The 16,061-nt window shown below is 38.4% G+C and overlaps 2 protein-coding genes across 4 annotated transcripts in view; one reads left to right on the top strand and one right to left on the bottom strand.

Annotated features, from left to right (window-relative positions):
• SS18L1 (SS18L1 subunit of BAF chromatin remodeling complex) overlaps nt 1-713 on the bottom strand; it is a 60,396-nt gene extending 59,683 nt beyond the window's left edge. Inside the window, exon 1 of the mRNA XM_044661150.1 lies at nt 645-713. Within this exon, the coding sequence (XP_044517085.1) occupies nt 645-713 (69 nt within the window). The remainder of the gene's footprint in view (nt 1-644) is intronic.
• A 448-nt stretch (nt 714-1,161) lies between these two features.
• PSMA7 (proteasome 20S subunit alpha 7) lies at nt 1,162-13,773 on the top strand. 3 transcript variants are annotated; one of them, XM_044661148.1, is made up of 8 exons: nt 1,162-1,515; nt 6,272-6,398; nt 8,024-8,041; nt 8,491-8,615; nt 9,431-9,553; nt 11,624-11,743; nt 12,340-12,402; nt 13,452-13,773. In XM_044661148.1, the coding sequence occupies exons 1-8, from the start codon at nt 1,420-1,422 to the stop codon at nt 13,542-13,544; spliced, it is 765 nt and encodes a 254-aa protein (XP_044517083.1). In that variant the 5' UTR covers nt 1,162-1,419; the 3' UTR covers nt 13,545-13,773. The 3 variants fall into 3 exon arrangements, with proteins under 3 accessions (XP_044517083.1, XP_044517082.1, XP_044517084.1); XM_044661147.1 differs by lacking the exon at nt 8,024-8,041 and having other exon boundaries at nt 1,163-1,515; XM_044661149.1 differs by lacking the exons at nt 6,272-6,398; nt 8,024-8,041 and having other exon boundaries at nt 1,165-1,515; nt 8,457-8,615.
• The last annotated feature ends 2,288 nt before the right edge of the window (nt 13,774-16,061 follow it).

Below are 16,061 nucleotides of genomic sequence, written 5' to 3'. Positions count from 1 at the left end.
CAACCCCAACATCCCCCCCCCCCCCCGGGATTTCCACCCCCAGGTATATTGCTTCCGACAGTATTAATCACACTTGCTAATACGGATAGCGCCGTGCAAAGCAGAGTTCCAATGCATTCTCCCAGTTAAAAGGGGAGAAAAGCACGAAAACAAACTTGCCGGGGGACTGAGGCAGCTCCACTTCTTTTCCACAAAGAAATGACAAGAATAGCAACAACGTTGTCCCCGTGCAGATACTGCCACAGAGGCGTGTGTGCGTGCGCGCGTGTCTGTTCACATTACCCATTGCAATGCGTGACGCCTGCTTGCATATAACTGCAATAGTTGCCCAGCTGCAATAATCAGATGCAATAGTTGCCCGGCTGCAAGAATGGGGATGCAGGACCCGGCAGTAAGACCCTGCCAGGATACAATGACTGGTTGCAATAGTTCCCAGGGTGACTAGCCGGTATGCACTGATCTGCACACCTTGCTTTGTTCCACCGCCTCCCTCTAGTTGTCCATCTTTTCAATCCTCGAAATTCACTAGTTCTCCCTCTTCCCTGCCATTGTACATTCATTAGCACCTCAAAATTAAGTCCCCCCACCCCCACCGGGTTACGAGGATTTTGGGGGGTGCTCCCCCTATCCCTTCAAGCGTTTACCTTCTGGATAGTTTGCTGAGTGACCTCCCCTTTGCCTCTAGGACGGGCAGATGCAAAGGCCACCGACATGTTTCTCTCCGCGGGTCTCAATCTTTAATCATTGGGGTTTATTATCTGGCTCCTCTCCCTGTCCAAAGGTTTCTCATTCTCCGCAGTCAATGGGGGGGTGGGAGGTGGGGGAGGGCACATTAAGGGGAGAATAGGAAGTGGACTCGCCCATCCTTCAGCCCAGACTTACAGTCCAACAACAACAAAGGTTTAGGATCCCACCATTCGAGTTCATTTAACTATGTAAGATCTCCATTACTGTGAGCAAGAAAAAGAACAACTGCTCTTGAAGGACCTAAAGCCATAAGGTGCTCCCCTCCCTCTGGGCGGCTAGTAGTACTTTCCAGATCCCGTCGCTGGCGCACGGCCCCTTACGCTCTCGGGCTGCCTTACGCCAAGTGCGTACGGAAAGGCCAACTGGGGCAAGCCGGGCTCGGCGGGGGCGCCAGGCGCAGACGCCGCTGTGAATCGTGACCGTCGTAGCGCAGCGCCTAGCGATGAGTGTGCGCTTTTGAGTCTCTCCTCGAGTGGCGTTCGGTTGGGATCTCTGAGCCAGGAGGGCGGTTGGTGGCCGTTGGTTGTCGCCTGTCTGTGGTAGTCTTCTTACCACCACCCCCAACCCGAGCCAGGCCTCAGAGGCCCCTTCCTCCCCCTCCCTTCCTCCCTCCCTCCTTTCCCTCCTTCCCTCCTTCCTCCGGAGCCGGCGGCGCCCACCTCCCTGAGGGAGATGAGTTACGACCGGGCCATCACGGTCTTTTCCCCGGATGGGCACCTCTTCCAAGTGGAATACGCGCAGGAAGCGGTGAAGAAGGGCTCGACCGCGGTAAGGAGCGGGAGCAGGCCCGGGCCGCAGGGACGCCGGGGGAGGAAGAAATGGCAAGGGGAAGGAGGGCGGCCTGCCCCGCCGCGAAGGAATGGGTACGGCTGCCGTGGATATGAGCCGACCCGAGTTGAGGATTAACCGCCCAGTGCCTAGGGAGCACTTGGTGACTGTCCGGTGGCCTGTCGGGAGGATCTGGTATCTGGGAGCCGCGCTGCACATGGCCGCTGGCTGGGCTGATTTTCGGGCCTCAGGCCTCAGGCCCGAGGCTGAACGAGCCTTTGAGAATACAGACCGAAGGAGGCCAGTTCTTGGGGTGGGGGGTGGGAGGGTGTCTCTGGGTACGGAGGTTTTAATGGCGTTTTTCCTTAAGGAGAAAGGCACGCGTCTTGGGGTTAAGGGGGTACTTGGGGCACTAGGTGAATTTGGCCGAGGCAGGTGAGGTAGGCCTCAGCGGGTGGGTTGGGCTCGGCCGCGGATGAGGTTGGCTGGACACCCTTAGGAGTTTGCAGACTCGAGCTTTGGAATAGCCCGGAGCGGGGGGGGGGGGGGGGAAGCCACCCAAATATGATGAAACCTTGGATAAGTGGATTCCTGCAATAGAAGTCTTCCTAGACTATTGCCACAAACAAAGAATCCTTCAAACACAGAATTGCCCACAGAAGTTTAAAAAATCATTTGGATACATTTGTGTGTGTTTTGTGATATGCCCAACTAGATGTAGTTAGAAACTAATTGTGGCTTTATCCTCCCATTTAAAGTTAAAATATTTTTTAGTGTTTTTTAGTTTTTAGTTTTTGAGTTCACGTGATATTTGGGAACCGAAAGAGAAAATAGATATGGAGTCTGCCGGAAGCCACAGGAAGAGTGAGAGTATTGAAACTTGGTAAAAATGTGGAATTCCATCAACTAATTCAGTACTAGGGTATCTGACTCCCCCCCCCCCCCACACTTTGGGACATTAATGCTTTGAATTCCATTATTTAATGAGTGCGAATGGAAGCTGTATTCCATTTTTGCCATTCTTAAGTGGGAATTTTCTTTTTAGAAAACACTTATTAAGTTGCCAGGCTGGCACTGAAGATACAATGAAAAGTGACAGCCACTACCTTGAAGCCACTTGCCATTTAAGAAGGGACCTATAAGTATCTTGTTATTGAAAGTGTTTCTGTCTTAATTTGAATGCATATTTTGCCAGGGTACTGAGAGTTCCCTCCTTTATGTCAAAGGGTGTTGTGGGTTGGATTTTCATAAACGCTGTTTCAAAACACTACTGTGGAATTACTTTGGGATGTGGAGAAATTTTTTTTATTTTAGTTTGTTGAGGAAAAGAAAGAACTCGGTCAACTATGTGGCCCACTGACTTGTTAGGAAAATTGATTTTGTTTTAGTTGGAAGTATAAAAACAGGGTCTTTTAATTGAAAATGGGAAAATAAGGCCAAATAGATTTGCTTTAATTTTTATGATTTTTTCTTAACTAGTTAGTCATTTGGCTTAGATAACTAGACCACTGTTGTCATATTTAAGGACTAGTGAACTTTGTTAAAAAATCTCCTGGTAATTGACTTCCATGTTTTAGAAATGGAATTAAAGAAACTAAAGTTTGATTGTGAAATACTAAGGTTATCTTCCTATCTGCTCTCAATATTCTCAGAGGTGAATAAGAGTCTTTCCAAAGCCCTAGTCTGTTATTGACTAAGCTTGCCACCTTTGTTGATTTCACATTTGTATTGAAACTGGGAAGGTTGAGTTTCAAAGGTACAGTCATGTGGAAGTCACTGAGAATTGATGGTACAAAGAGAGAAGCTAGCCTTGACCCAATTTAGTAGTCAAGTAGGCAGTTCAAGACCAACAATCTAACTTAGTTTTGGCTTTTTTTTTAAAGCTGGTAAGTTAGATGGACAGAAGGCAGTCAGCCTTTGAAATTCATATTTCCCTTTTACCAGGGATAGCAGCTATAGGCAAAGGGCACAGATGAATATAAAGCAAAGTGGCATTTAGACTTTACATTAATACAATTCCCAGAATAGGCTTTGGGATTGACTAATGATTTATTCATTCCTGGATCTGGCTTTTCTGCCATATTAAAACTAACTGCTGGGTGCTTAAGTGTCTGGTTGGCCTGTCATCCATAATTCACTGTGTGTATAAGTGTGTCTCATTTTGCCCACTGAAATTTTGTTCTATGAATTTATTGGTACCATTTTTGTGATTCGATTCATAAAGTCTCAAAATACCTGTTGGTTTTCTGTTTCTCAAAATCTCTGATGTCTTTCTCCCATGAATTGGGGATTTGTTACTAGTTTATGTGTATGGCGGGGAGAGAGATAGGAATTTTGAAAGTGTTTTGAACTTGTAAGACTTTAAACATTCATGCCTTTGATATGCTAGATATAGCTACTAATCTAAAACAGAAAGTAACTTTTACTTACTCTCATGACTCAGCTTTACCTTTTTACTGAGTCCACCTGGGCAACCGGCTCATTTTTATTTATGTTTTTGTTTTGGATTTGGGGTAATTTTCCCAGAGTTTTAGAAGTTGATTAGTTGATGGGAATGTTAATAAAACCTCAATAACTATTCTCCTTACTGGTACAAATGTAAAAACAAAAAAAAAGCATTTGATCCCTGAATAAAATGTTAATTATTAAGTAAGAATAATTGTCAATCTTCTTTTTGATAAATCATGATATATCATAGTATTTATTGGGTATTGTATGGAAGCGCTGCATAAAATGTGATTTTTTTGTTTGTTTCTGGACAGTAAAGGGGATGGGAATTAGGAATCTTATTTGAATATCATAGTGAGAGTATTTAAAATAGAATAGCCATCAAGTCATTGTTTTATAAAGAGCCATTTACCTTAAGAGTGCTCCTTTGGAGAAAATAATGCACTGAGTAAAGTTGAAATAGTTTACAAATAGGATAAGGTATCTCAGAATCATTTCTTTAATTATAACTGAAGAAACTTAGGGAATTCTTTTTGGGTGGTCTAGGTATTGGCATATAAGATAGTAAAATCTGGTAAAGTTTTGCAAATAGATACTTTGATAAGAAGCAGTTGAACAGCTTGTGTTTGATAAACCTGATTGCATAAGGTAGTGGTGATGGAATAGGGTCCATTTGACAAGAACTGCTGGAGAAAATTGGAAAGAGGTTTGGTAGAAAGTAGGTGTCAATCAACAGCTGAACATAATAAGAGTTCAATAGAGCTGCCACCTGAATTCTAAAGGTCACAGCCTTAATACAAAAAAAAAAGAAGATAGCCTGATCAGGTATTTTTTTCAGCTGGATAAGGAGAAAAATTATAAGCAAAGAAAAGGTAAAGTGATTACAAAAGATAAGATACTTAATTTTGATTATCTGAAGTTCGAAAAGCTTTTTGCACTATGAAAATCAGTACAACTAGGATGAGAGTTGTCAAGAGGGGAAATCTTTGCATAAATATCTTTTGGCATAGGTCTGAATTACAGATATATAACAGTAAAAATCATTTTTCAGTGGATAGTTGGTACAAAGAATATGAACAAGTAGTTCTTAAGAGAATTGCAAACTTAAACATTAAAGATTGGTTCAAATCACAGATATAAGAAATGCAACTCCAAACAATATCCAAGTTTCACTTTATACCCCCCAAATAGACAAAGATGAGAAAAGATGGGAATAATTAATGTTGGAAGAGTTATACAAAGTTGGATACACTAATTTATTATTGGTGGAACTGTTAATTGGTACCATCTGTAATGAAATTTGGAATTATGTGAAGAAAATTACTAAATTGGACAAACTATGTTTCCAATGATAGACACATAAAATAAGGAGTTCAGAGATAGAAAGGGACAATATTCTCTAAAATATTTATTACAGGGGCAGCTGGGTAGCTCAGTGGAGTGAGAGTCAGGCCTAGAGACAGGAGGTCCTAGGTTCAAACCTGGCCTCAGCCACTTCCCAGCTGTGTGACCCTGGGCAAGTCACTTGACCCCCATTGCCCACCCTTACCACTCTTCCACCTATGAGACAATACATCGAAAGTTAAGGGTTTAAAAAAAAAAGTATTTATTACAGCAACACTTTTTTTTTTTTTTAAACCCTTACCTTCCATCTTGGAGTCAATACTGTATATTGGCTCCAAGGCAAAAGAGTGGTAAGGGCTAGGCAATGGGGGGGGTTAAGTGACTTGCTCAGGGTCACATAGCTAGGAAGTGTCTGAGGTCAGATTTGAACCTAGGACCTCCCATCTGTAGGCCTGGCTCTCAATCCACTGAGCCACCCAGCTGCCCCCTATAGCAACAATTTTGTAGTAAAAAAACTTGAAACAAAGAAATGCACTTTGGGAATGGCTAAACAAATGGTGGTACATGAATATAACTGAATAATACTGTGCCATGTGAAACAATGGATGTGAAGAATACAGCAAGGCATCTGAAGACAGATTAACTGATGCTAATTCAAGTAAGTAGAACTAGGAAAACATACAGAATGACGTCCACATATAAATAGAAAGTAAAATAATAACAAAACAAATAGACTACATAAAACAAATGTTGCCAGAGTAGCTGGCAAAGATCTTCAACTTGCCAAAAATGGTGAAAGAAGTTAAACAGCAAAGGGTCTAATAAGGTAGTGAGGACCTTTTGGCATTATTCACCTGCTCAAAGAAGGCAGCCATCCAAGGGGATGCCCTTCATTAATATCTGGGTCTTAGATCTGCATTAGACATTACAGAACCTGATACCATTTTTATCAAATTTATTGAAGGTTGGTGTACGAGGAAAAGATATTGTTGTTCTTGGTGTAGAGAAGAAATCAGTGGCCAAATTACAAGATGAAAGGACTGTTCGGAAGATCTGTGCTTTGGATGACAACGTCTGCATGGCATTTGCAGGTAGGATTTTTATGAGGCAATAAATTGTCTTGTGTGGTGTCTATATATATATATATATATATTTAAGGCTTTAGAGTTAAACTGGGGATGAATTGCTTTAGTAGGACAAGCAAATTTTCTAAGTATGTAAAATAACATATCTCCTCTAAAGAAACCTACCTATAGTCTAAAGAGAAAAAAGTCTTGGCAGTATTTTACTTAGAGCATGACTTTCATTCTTAGTAAACATTTATTATGCACTTATATACCAGGCTCTTGCTAAGTAAATGCTGGGGAATACAAAGAAAGGAATTCATAGTCTAATAAATAACTGATGCTGCTGCCTTTGTAATATACATAAGTAGTACTTTTTCCTTGAGTACTCAATAAAATTCATCTCTGGATGCAAGGGTGTTGTACCTTGCTTTTTATTTTCAACTTTTCATAATCATTTTTCTGTAGCAACTGTGTCATCAAACTATTTAAGACGCAAGTATATCTTTCTAGAGCATGCTTATTGGGAGAATTTGAAAGATTTTATATAAGTGGTAGAGCTTGTTTTAGCTTACTTTAAATAAATATAATGGATGAGGATCCAATCATACAAAAAAGAGAAATTTGATTAGGACATTTTGCTTCACAACAGGATTACTTTAATTGGAAAAATCATGGAGTACATTAAAGCATGTCCCAATGCACTAAAGTGTGATCTAGGTGGTTATAGGGCTTAGAGCAAAGAAATCCTGAGTTCAAATCCTATCTCAAAACACTTGTCTGTCAGATGCGGGGCAAATCACTTAATCCGTGCCTCGGTTTCCCCATCTCTAAAACCAGTATGATAGCATCTACCTTACAGGATGTTCGTAAAGATCAAATGAGTTCTGCTTTGCAGACCTTAAAGTGCTATATGTTAGCTATCTCACCATTATTGTTTTTAGTATCATTATTAGAGGCAGATAGCTAATGGTACAGTGGATAGAGTACCTAGCCTACAGTCAAGGAGACTCATTTTCCTGAGTTGAAATCCGGCCTCAGACACTTATTAGCTGTGCAACCCTTGGCAAGACCCTCAACCTTATTGGACTCAGTTTCCTTAGTTATAAAATTAGTTGAAGAAGGAAATGACAAACCACTCCAATATCTTTGCCAAGAAAATCCAAACTGGGTTCACAGTCTGAAACAACTGAACAATTATTGGAGGCAGCTAGGTAGCACAATGGATAGAGTACTTATTGGGCCCGAAATCGGGAAGACCCAAGTTCAGATATATGTAGTTTGTGCCTGGCGCACAATAGGTATTTGATAAATGTTTATTAATTGATAGGATCCATATTCAGACACTTGTTAGGTACCTGACCTGCAAGTCACTTAACCTTTGCTTCATTTTCCTCAACTATAAAAATAGGAATAATAATAGCACCTATTTCTCAGGGTGGTTGTGAGGATCATATAAGAATAATGTTTATACTTATGCTTAGTATATAGGTGCTTAATAAATGCTTATTCCTTTTTCTTCCTGTTATTATACAGAAGAATGATTGTGAACCTGCTCTGCTTCTGTATATAGCTGAGTTGCAAGTGAAAGATGACATTAAGCTTGTAACCTGTATGTTCCCTCCACCCCTCACCTCTACCTTCTGTCTTAGAGTTGGTACTCTGTATTGGTTCCAAGGCAGAAGAGTGGTAAGGGCTAGGCAATAGGGGATACGGTAAGTGACTTGCTCAGGGTCTCCTAGCTAGGAAGTGTCTGAGCCCAGATTTAAACCTAGGACTTCCTGTCTTTAGACCTGGTTCTCTTACTTACTGAGTCACCTAGCTGCCCCATAACCTATATGTTTTGACTTTTCCATACAGATTTTCTTAATCTGTATGCATGACCTCTGAAATGAGGTGAAAAGAGGGTAGGGTTAATGTCTGTTTCAGTAATTCTGTATAACCTCAGTTCTAAATTTGAGCAGGACTAGTTTGGAACCAGGATAACAGGGAATCATTATTAAATTTTGCAAAAGATTAAATTTGAAGAAAGGAGGAACTATTGTATCATCATTTTCTTGTTATTGAAACAAATGAAAATTTCAGATCAAACTAAAATTCTTTTCTGCTTTGATTATAGGGCTCACTGCTGATGCTAGAATAGTTATAAATAGAGCTCGGGTGGAGTGCCAGAGTCATCGGCTAACTGTGGAGGATCCTGTCACGGTGGAATATATCACTCGTTACATTGCTAGTCTGAAGCAGGTTTGTTTCTAAGTTCTATTATGAAAATGTTCCCTCTGGTGATTATTTACTTGAAGATGTTGAACATGGATTATACTTCTTTGTAAAGGAAGGATTTAATTTGTTTGCTGCATTGTAGCATGTTCCTGCATTTCTTTTCTAATATATGTAGTTAATTTGTTTCTTGTGTAGATAGAAAGACCCCCATGACTTTTCTCCTTAGAAAAGGGAAAATTTTAATCTTTTATCCTAATCATTTCTAAGTAAGTAAAATGTATGTATTTTTATTTTACTTGGTAGGCTTAATCAGTTTTTCTGAAAACAAAAGTGTTTTCTTATGACCTTACTGCAGATGCTTTATAACTTAAAGGTAACCAAAAGCTTAGATACCATAGTTTAAACACTGCTGAAATCTATCACTATGGAAAAATATGATTGTCCCTTAAAGTTTATTTCTTCTATAGAAAAAAATATTTTTAAAAATTATCATTACAGAACATTAATTTTAAAATTCCATCACCTTGTACTTATGGGTGACTGAGATAATCGATTTGTCTTTTTAATAGGAATACAGATACATTGAAGGTGAAAGATGAATAAACAGGGAAGAACAAGAGCTGAAGGAAATTAGTTCACTTTGTCATCCTACTGCAAATTTCTAAAAATGGCCTTGACAATTCATAAAATCATCATTTCATTAGACTTCTTGTAGTAAACTGAGCCTATGACTAGAATGTCAATCATTACTCCTTTTTTTTTTCCTTCTGGTCTTTTCTGTTAATATTCTGGGATGAAGGGATAGCAAAACAAATGTTTTATTTTTCCTCCTAAAACAGCGTTATACTCAGAGTAATGGGCGTAGACCTTTTGGCATCTCTGCCCTTATTGTGGGATTTGACTTTGATGGAACTCCCAGACTTTACCAGACAGACCCCTCTGGCACCTACCATGCATGGAAGGTGAGTGATTAACTTAAAGATACAGTATGGTCTCCTGCAAGCAAGTCTTATTAAAAGCATTGTCTTTTTTCCTCCATGCCATCTAAAAGTTTTGAACCTTCATTTCTGAGATAGTGAATTAAATGAAAACTAAAGTGATCATCTTTATCACAAACTTTTCCCCCCAAAATACATATGTACATGATATCCACAAAACAGCTCTAATGTAGGCATGAAAATCGTAGAGAAAATGTAACTGCTTGTGATAAGGTTGAGATGTATTGTGTTAATATTCATATAATCCCATAATAAATTTAGAGCTGGAAGAGCTTAGGCAATGGTCTCTGAAACTCCTCTCTCATCTTCTAATTGAGGAAACTGGCAAAGAGTGGATGAATGTCTTGCCCTAAGTCAAAGGGCAAAAGTAGAAAATAATAAATCTGAAAAATAAGTAAACATTTTATAATTTCATTTCTTATTCTTTAATAACATGTGTTGTTGCATACTTGGTAAGAGAAACTACTCTAGCTTTCTACTTAAATGTTTGAATAGCATTCTTTGCAGGAAAAATTAAAATTTAAAGACTTCAAAAGATTTTTCATTTTGGAGTTTATTCTGGAATTGCTGGCATGTGGTTGTCTTTGTTAAGTTCCTAAATAGGTCACTGTTAATTATCTTCATATAATTTTGATTGGGATAGAATGGAAAAACATTTCTCCAAAACTACTTCTCCTTTCCACCAATAATGACTCACCTCTTTATCTATGTGGTACATTTGATGGGTAGACAAGGTATATTAGTTCCCATGACTTTTCTACTGAGAAAAGTTAAAATTTTCATTTTTATTCTAATCGTTAAAATCTAAACCGTTAAAAGGTAAAATAATGTTTTATATTTTTTGCTCAAAAAACTTAATCAGTTTTTTAATAAACATAAGCATTTTCTTATAATCTTAACAGAGATGCTTTTTGACTCAAAAGTAAATATAATTTTCCTTTTTTAGAAGTCCTTTCTATAGATTAAAAAAACATTTTTATTAGTAAAATTATGTTTCCCTCCCATACTCCCAAATGAATTTTGCACAGTACACAATCCCTGAAAATAGCAAAATGAGGAAATATTAAAGAGTAATGTCAATTGACATATGCAATGGTTTTCAATAAGTTTGTGCTCTCTAATAGGTTAGTATAAATTTAACCAATGTTTTTAATTTGGTCTTGTTGATTTCTTGTCTTGAAGTAATGTAGTTTAGTGGCTTAGCACAATACCTGTCACATGATAGGTGCTTAATGTTTATTGGCTATTATTAAAAAATGTCCCTGGGCTGAATCAGATCTGAGACTGAGTCACTGCTTTGTCAATAATTTGCTTTGTGACTTTAGCAAATCTTCCACGGGCCTTAGTTTCCTTATGAGAAAAGAAGTGGAATTTAGACCTAAATCCAAATGCAGACCAAAACAAATTAAAATGTTATTGGAAATGTTAAGCAAAATAAATAAAAGTAGGAGGATAGAACAAATATTAATATGTGTTTTTCTAGGCTGATGTGCAGCCTGCAGGGTTCTTGGTGTACAGTTTAGAAAGCCTATTTCTGTTTGAGTTTGACACCTTTGGACTAAGGTGATTTCTAAGGGCCCAACAACACAATGATTCTACATATGAAGATGACTCTCACATCACTAAGATGTGCTTTTTCAAGTGGATTCTAATGAGTGAATTTGCATTAGCATTTTTGCCTGGGTTCTGTTATAACCCATAAGGACACATTTTCATATCAATTTAGGTTGGTAAATATACAGCTAGACAGGAACCTTAGAAATGTTGTCTAATTCCTTTACAGATGAAATCAGTGACAAAGTGATTTTACATGACATAGTAGCTCAACACAGGTCTCTTCACTCCTAGTCCATTGTAGTTTCAAATAAATTGCACCTAGGGTACAAATGTGTCCCTGAAACTGATCTACACAACGATGAACCCAATATTTTAGCCATAGCCAGTTGTACTTTGGGTGTGTTTACTTAGTTATTTTATTCATTCTTTGTTTTTGCATTTGACTTCAGCATGGGGAATGAGATGTTTCTCTTTCAGGCTAATGCTATTGGTAGAGGTGCTAAGTCAGTCCGTGAATTTTTGGAGAAGAACTATACTGATGAAGCTATTGAAACTGATGATTTGACCATCAAACTTGTTATCAAGGCCCTTCTGGAAGTGAGTTTGACAGTGAAATGTTTCTTTATTGCTTCAGAAAACCAAGCTGCCATATTCTATTCTTCCTTAAAAGTCTGTGAGAAAAATCATTTAATGGTTACTACCATTATATGAGCATTTCTGAGGATATGAAGCCACGGCATTCCATTCATTATTGCTTATACACACTTTCCCACTATCTTAACATTTAGTATATACATTCTTCATTGGTGCTGGGGTTGATATTAACTTTTTGAAATTACATAATTCCTTCTTGACCTTTCTGCTATTGCATTTGGGGAGATATTTCCTTGTCAATTAGTATTTCTGACAAAGAAAGAAAGGAGAAACAATTTTATTGCATATAAGCCTGTTTTTTCTAGTGTAGGAATGTTTTAGAAAATATGTGAACTCATATTTTGGGTCCTAGGAATACGTGTTTAGTTCAAGTATACTTTAAAACACATACTCACATTAAATAAGGGTTATTTAGATTCTTTATGTCACTATGGCAGAAGAGAGAATCTTACCTAAAGATTTGAGTTTGTGAAGGGTGGGAGAGAACAATGTCCTTACGCTTTTTTCTTGTTTCCCTGTTCTTCCCATTATTGTTACAGGTGGTTCAGTCAGGGGGCAAAAACATTGAACTAGCTGTCATGAGGAGAGATCAGCCTCTTAAGGTAAATGAAAAATGAGTGAAATATCCATCTAAAATCTTTTGCTTACTAACTCCAAGACTTAGGAGCATTTAAAAAGGTGCTACTGTCTAGCTTTAAAGTGGCATTTGTTTTCTTGTCTTTTGGCTATGTGTTAGCCCTCCCTCTAAGCACTGCATTGACTTAGTTGGCTATGGACCATTCCTGTCTATGCCAGTTGCCTTCACAAAATGACTGGTGGAGGAAAACCACAAAAGCCTGAAAAAGAAATTTTGCCTATTCTTTAGTGCTTTATGGGGCTGGGCAGAGACCTCCACAGAGTCAGATATAAAGAAAAGATCAACTCTCTAACCAACTTAAAATTGGTATTTAATTAGTTAGGAAATGTAGATAATTTCATATTATACTATGATCATAAAATACTTACAATTGCTGTTATTTTAATCATCTTAGGCTGTTATAAACAAAAAAAACACAATAAAAAGAACACAATATTTACTAGTTGGATAGGTAGGCATAGTGATGCCATGAAGAGTGCTGTAAACCTAAGCTTGTTACTGTGTGACCATGGTCAAGTCATTTAAACCTGTCTGGGCTTTTTTTTTTTTTTTTTAAACCCTTAACTTCTAGTGGCTTGGCTCATAGGTGGAAGAGAGGTAAGGGTGGGCAATGGGGGGGTCAAGTGACTTGCCCAGGGTCAACACAGCTGGGAAGTGTCTGAGGCCAGATTTGAACCTAGGACCTCCCGTCTCTAGGCCTGACTCTCAATCCACTGAGCTACCCAGCTGCCCCGTCTGGGCTTTTAATGTTCATATCTGTTAATCTTAGCTATGATAGGGGAACGTTTTTTTTCTCTGCTTTATTCACTTTATTTCCAAAGTGCCAGGCTGAGAGTCATATCTATGTTGTGAAACTAAAAACAGTAGGGGCCACATCCCTCAGGTTTTCGTTTCCTAATGAAAGACAAATACTCTAATTTGACTAGAATCTGGTAGTTTTCACCATGGAATAAGTGGGGGAAGAGGTTTTTTGGCAGGCTGATAATTATGAATGTGGAATCTTTCTTTTGTTAGATTTTAAATCCTGAAGAAATCGAAAAGTATGTGGCCGAAATTGAAAAAGAAAAAGAAGAAAATGAAAAGAAGAAACAAAAGAAAACATCATGATGAATGAAATATCCAGTTGCTTTAGCTATTTGTTTTTAATCCATTCAAATCATGGTGATTCTATAAATGACAAGTAGGCAGCTCCAGTCCATTTATTCATATTGTACCTCTGAGTGACCTACAATAAACCTATGTATTTTTTAAGCCTTTTTTTTTCCTTAAACAGTGTTTATTATTTGGACTTCTAAAACGAATGTTTAAAAAAAAATGCAATTTTTACCACCCCAAATCGTGTATCTGGATGTTCATTCTTTAGTACGTTTCCCTGACTTATCTATGCCTTTATTTGCCAGATTGTATACTAGATTTTTTTCCTTTATGACACAATCATGTGGACTTGACTCTCAATTCAAATTTAAGTAATTCTTTTTCCTCTTTCCTTTGGCATTTTCACATCTAGTCCACTAGTCAAATGTGAAATTAAATTTTCATTGAGTTTATCCTACCTGATCTTTATGTTGTCCCCGTTTGGGTGGAACAATATTTTGGGGGGGCGGGGCTGGCACCATAAGCACCAGAGGCACTCTAAAAGAGTTGCCATTGTTGAGCATTTAAAAGAATACATTTCAACAATTAATCTCTCAACTTTGTATAGGATACCACTTTATTAGGAAATCTAGACCACTTGTTAAGACCATTTATTGGAAGATGTTTGATTAACTTAATATATTTGTTACTGGTCTAATGTTTCATTTCCGGTCCTCGGATTTACCCTTTTTTGTCCATTCTTTTCTTTCAGCTTATTAAAGGTTACTAGGAATTACCAAGTAGTCATCCTGCAAAAAATAGAGGATAATGAACCAAGTGAGCATGGTTCTAGTGCTAGTATTGCTTTATATTCTCGGCATGTTAGTTCTCTTTTCCAGGCCTTCCCTGAAGATTTGGAATTCTTTAAAATTTTCATCTCCCTTTTTTGATCCATTAATTTGCTTTTGAAGGGTTCATAACTTTCCTTCTTCCTATTCCCCAAATTGGGGGGGAGGGGCGACAAAAAAAACTCAAGCTTTATTTTTGCAACTACTCAATAACTTATCTCAAATTTGGTTCACTTTCTGAACCAAAATATTCATTGTTTTGTTAGAGGTGATAGCCTGAGCCCCAGTTCAGGTACAACCAAAATGAATCACATGTTTAAAATTGAATAGCAACATTAGTCACAGGTGAGCAGCTGTTCAGCTTAAATATATTTAGTCTGCACTGGGGAAAATAGTACCCATTATGTGGAGCCCAATGAATTCAACTTGATTGTTACAGAATTTGTATTCAATTGGTCACAAATATTGCTATAGAATCACAACTTTGTAGTTTTATTACCAAGGATGTGCAATGTGAAAATTAGTATTAGACTTAGCCAAACCTTTGTACTAATGATCAAAGAGAATATATTTAGCAGTTTAAAAAATCAGAAGGAACAGTTTTAAAAGCCCACCTCAGAAAAATCTAGAAATATATTTAAATGAATTATTTTGATACAGGACCAAATAGATCCAAAACCATCAGGTTGTGAAAAGTTTTTGTTGGCCTTCTTATTGCTCTCAGTGTGCTAAAGCTCAGAGATGCCCATCTTTAAGAAAACAGTTAACAGAGGTAGCCCAGTTCCATGGGAACATGAAAAGGCAGTATGTACAGTTCCTTATACTCATGGCTAATTATGCCAAATTGGTCACAAAAGTATCTTGACACTAATGTCTAGGACAGTGATGGTGACCCTATGGCACAGGTGCCAATGGCACTTGCAGCATTCTGTGGGCACCCGGCTGTTCTCGCCACTACCCACCCTTGCCAGAGTCCCTTACTAGAAAGGCAGAGGGATTCTGGCAGAGCTGTTTGCACCCCAATAGGAGTGCACAGAGAGTAAGGTAGGTGGCAGAGCTGGAGGGGAGCATTGTGCATTTGGGCCACTCCCCTTCCCCTCTACACTCCTCATTGAGGACATTCCTTCATCCAGTAGCCCATTGTGTGTGTGGGTGCTTTTTCTCTCCTCTGTGGGGGAAGAGGGAGGGGTGGCACTCCATCTCTAAAAGGCTCACCATCTCTGGTCTAAGGAGATAAGGTTAATTTTTGCCATGCTAAGATCATATTGGTTTTTAACTGTATGATTTAACTGGTCCCCTGGTAAGGCAAGGTTCCCAAAGGAAGATAATCTACTATGGGGTTTAACTGTCCAACTAAATTTTTAGTGTAGGCTTCTTGAAGCTAAATCACTGTAGACCTAGCCAAGACTGCTTCTGAGGGTCTTATAGAAAGTGGTCACATTCAAAGTTAACCTGCTCTAGCAACTGCTTCAGTATTTCTTAGAAGCTATCAATTTTAGGGGCTTGAACTTTGTCTCTCAGCAGTGGAACTAAATAGGAGATCTTGGGCTAGTAGATCTGTTTATAAGGAGCTTTAAAAAAAAGTGAAGGAATTGAGATAAAATTTAATGTGGAGCCTTGGGGGCATTAAATAGTAGAGTGCAAACTCAATTGTATGATAGCAGTAAAAAAAGCTAGTTATCATAGAGCTTTAACTTTGTAT

This window comes from Gracilinanus agilis, chromosome 2, assembly GCF_016433145.1.
Source record: "Gracilinanus agilis isolate LMUSP501 chromosome 2, AgileGrace, whole genome shotgun sequence".
Classification (NCBI taxonomy): Eukaryota; Metazoa; Chordata; class Mammalia; order Didelphimorphia; family Didelphidae; genus Gracilinanus; species Gracilinanus agilis.
This window is presented reverse-complemented; position numbering and strand designations above follow the sequence as displayed.

Excerpts from the sequence above, each read along its gene's own strand:
- PSMA7 (XM_044661148.1), top strand. The coding sequence starts at position 1,420 with ATGAGTTACGACCGGGCCATCACGGTCTTTTCCCCGGATGGGCACCTC. Across the intron at positions 1,516-6,271 it reads TGAAGAAGGGCTCGACCGCG|GTTGGTGTACGAGGAAAAGA; the intron begins GTAAGGAGCGGG and ends AATTTATTGAAG. Across the intron at positions 11,744-12,339 it reads TTATCAAGGCCCTTCTGGAA|GTGGTTCAGTCAGGGGGCAA; the intron begins GTGAGTTTGACA and ends TTATTGTTACAG.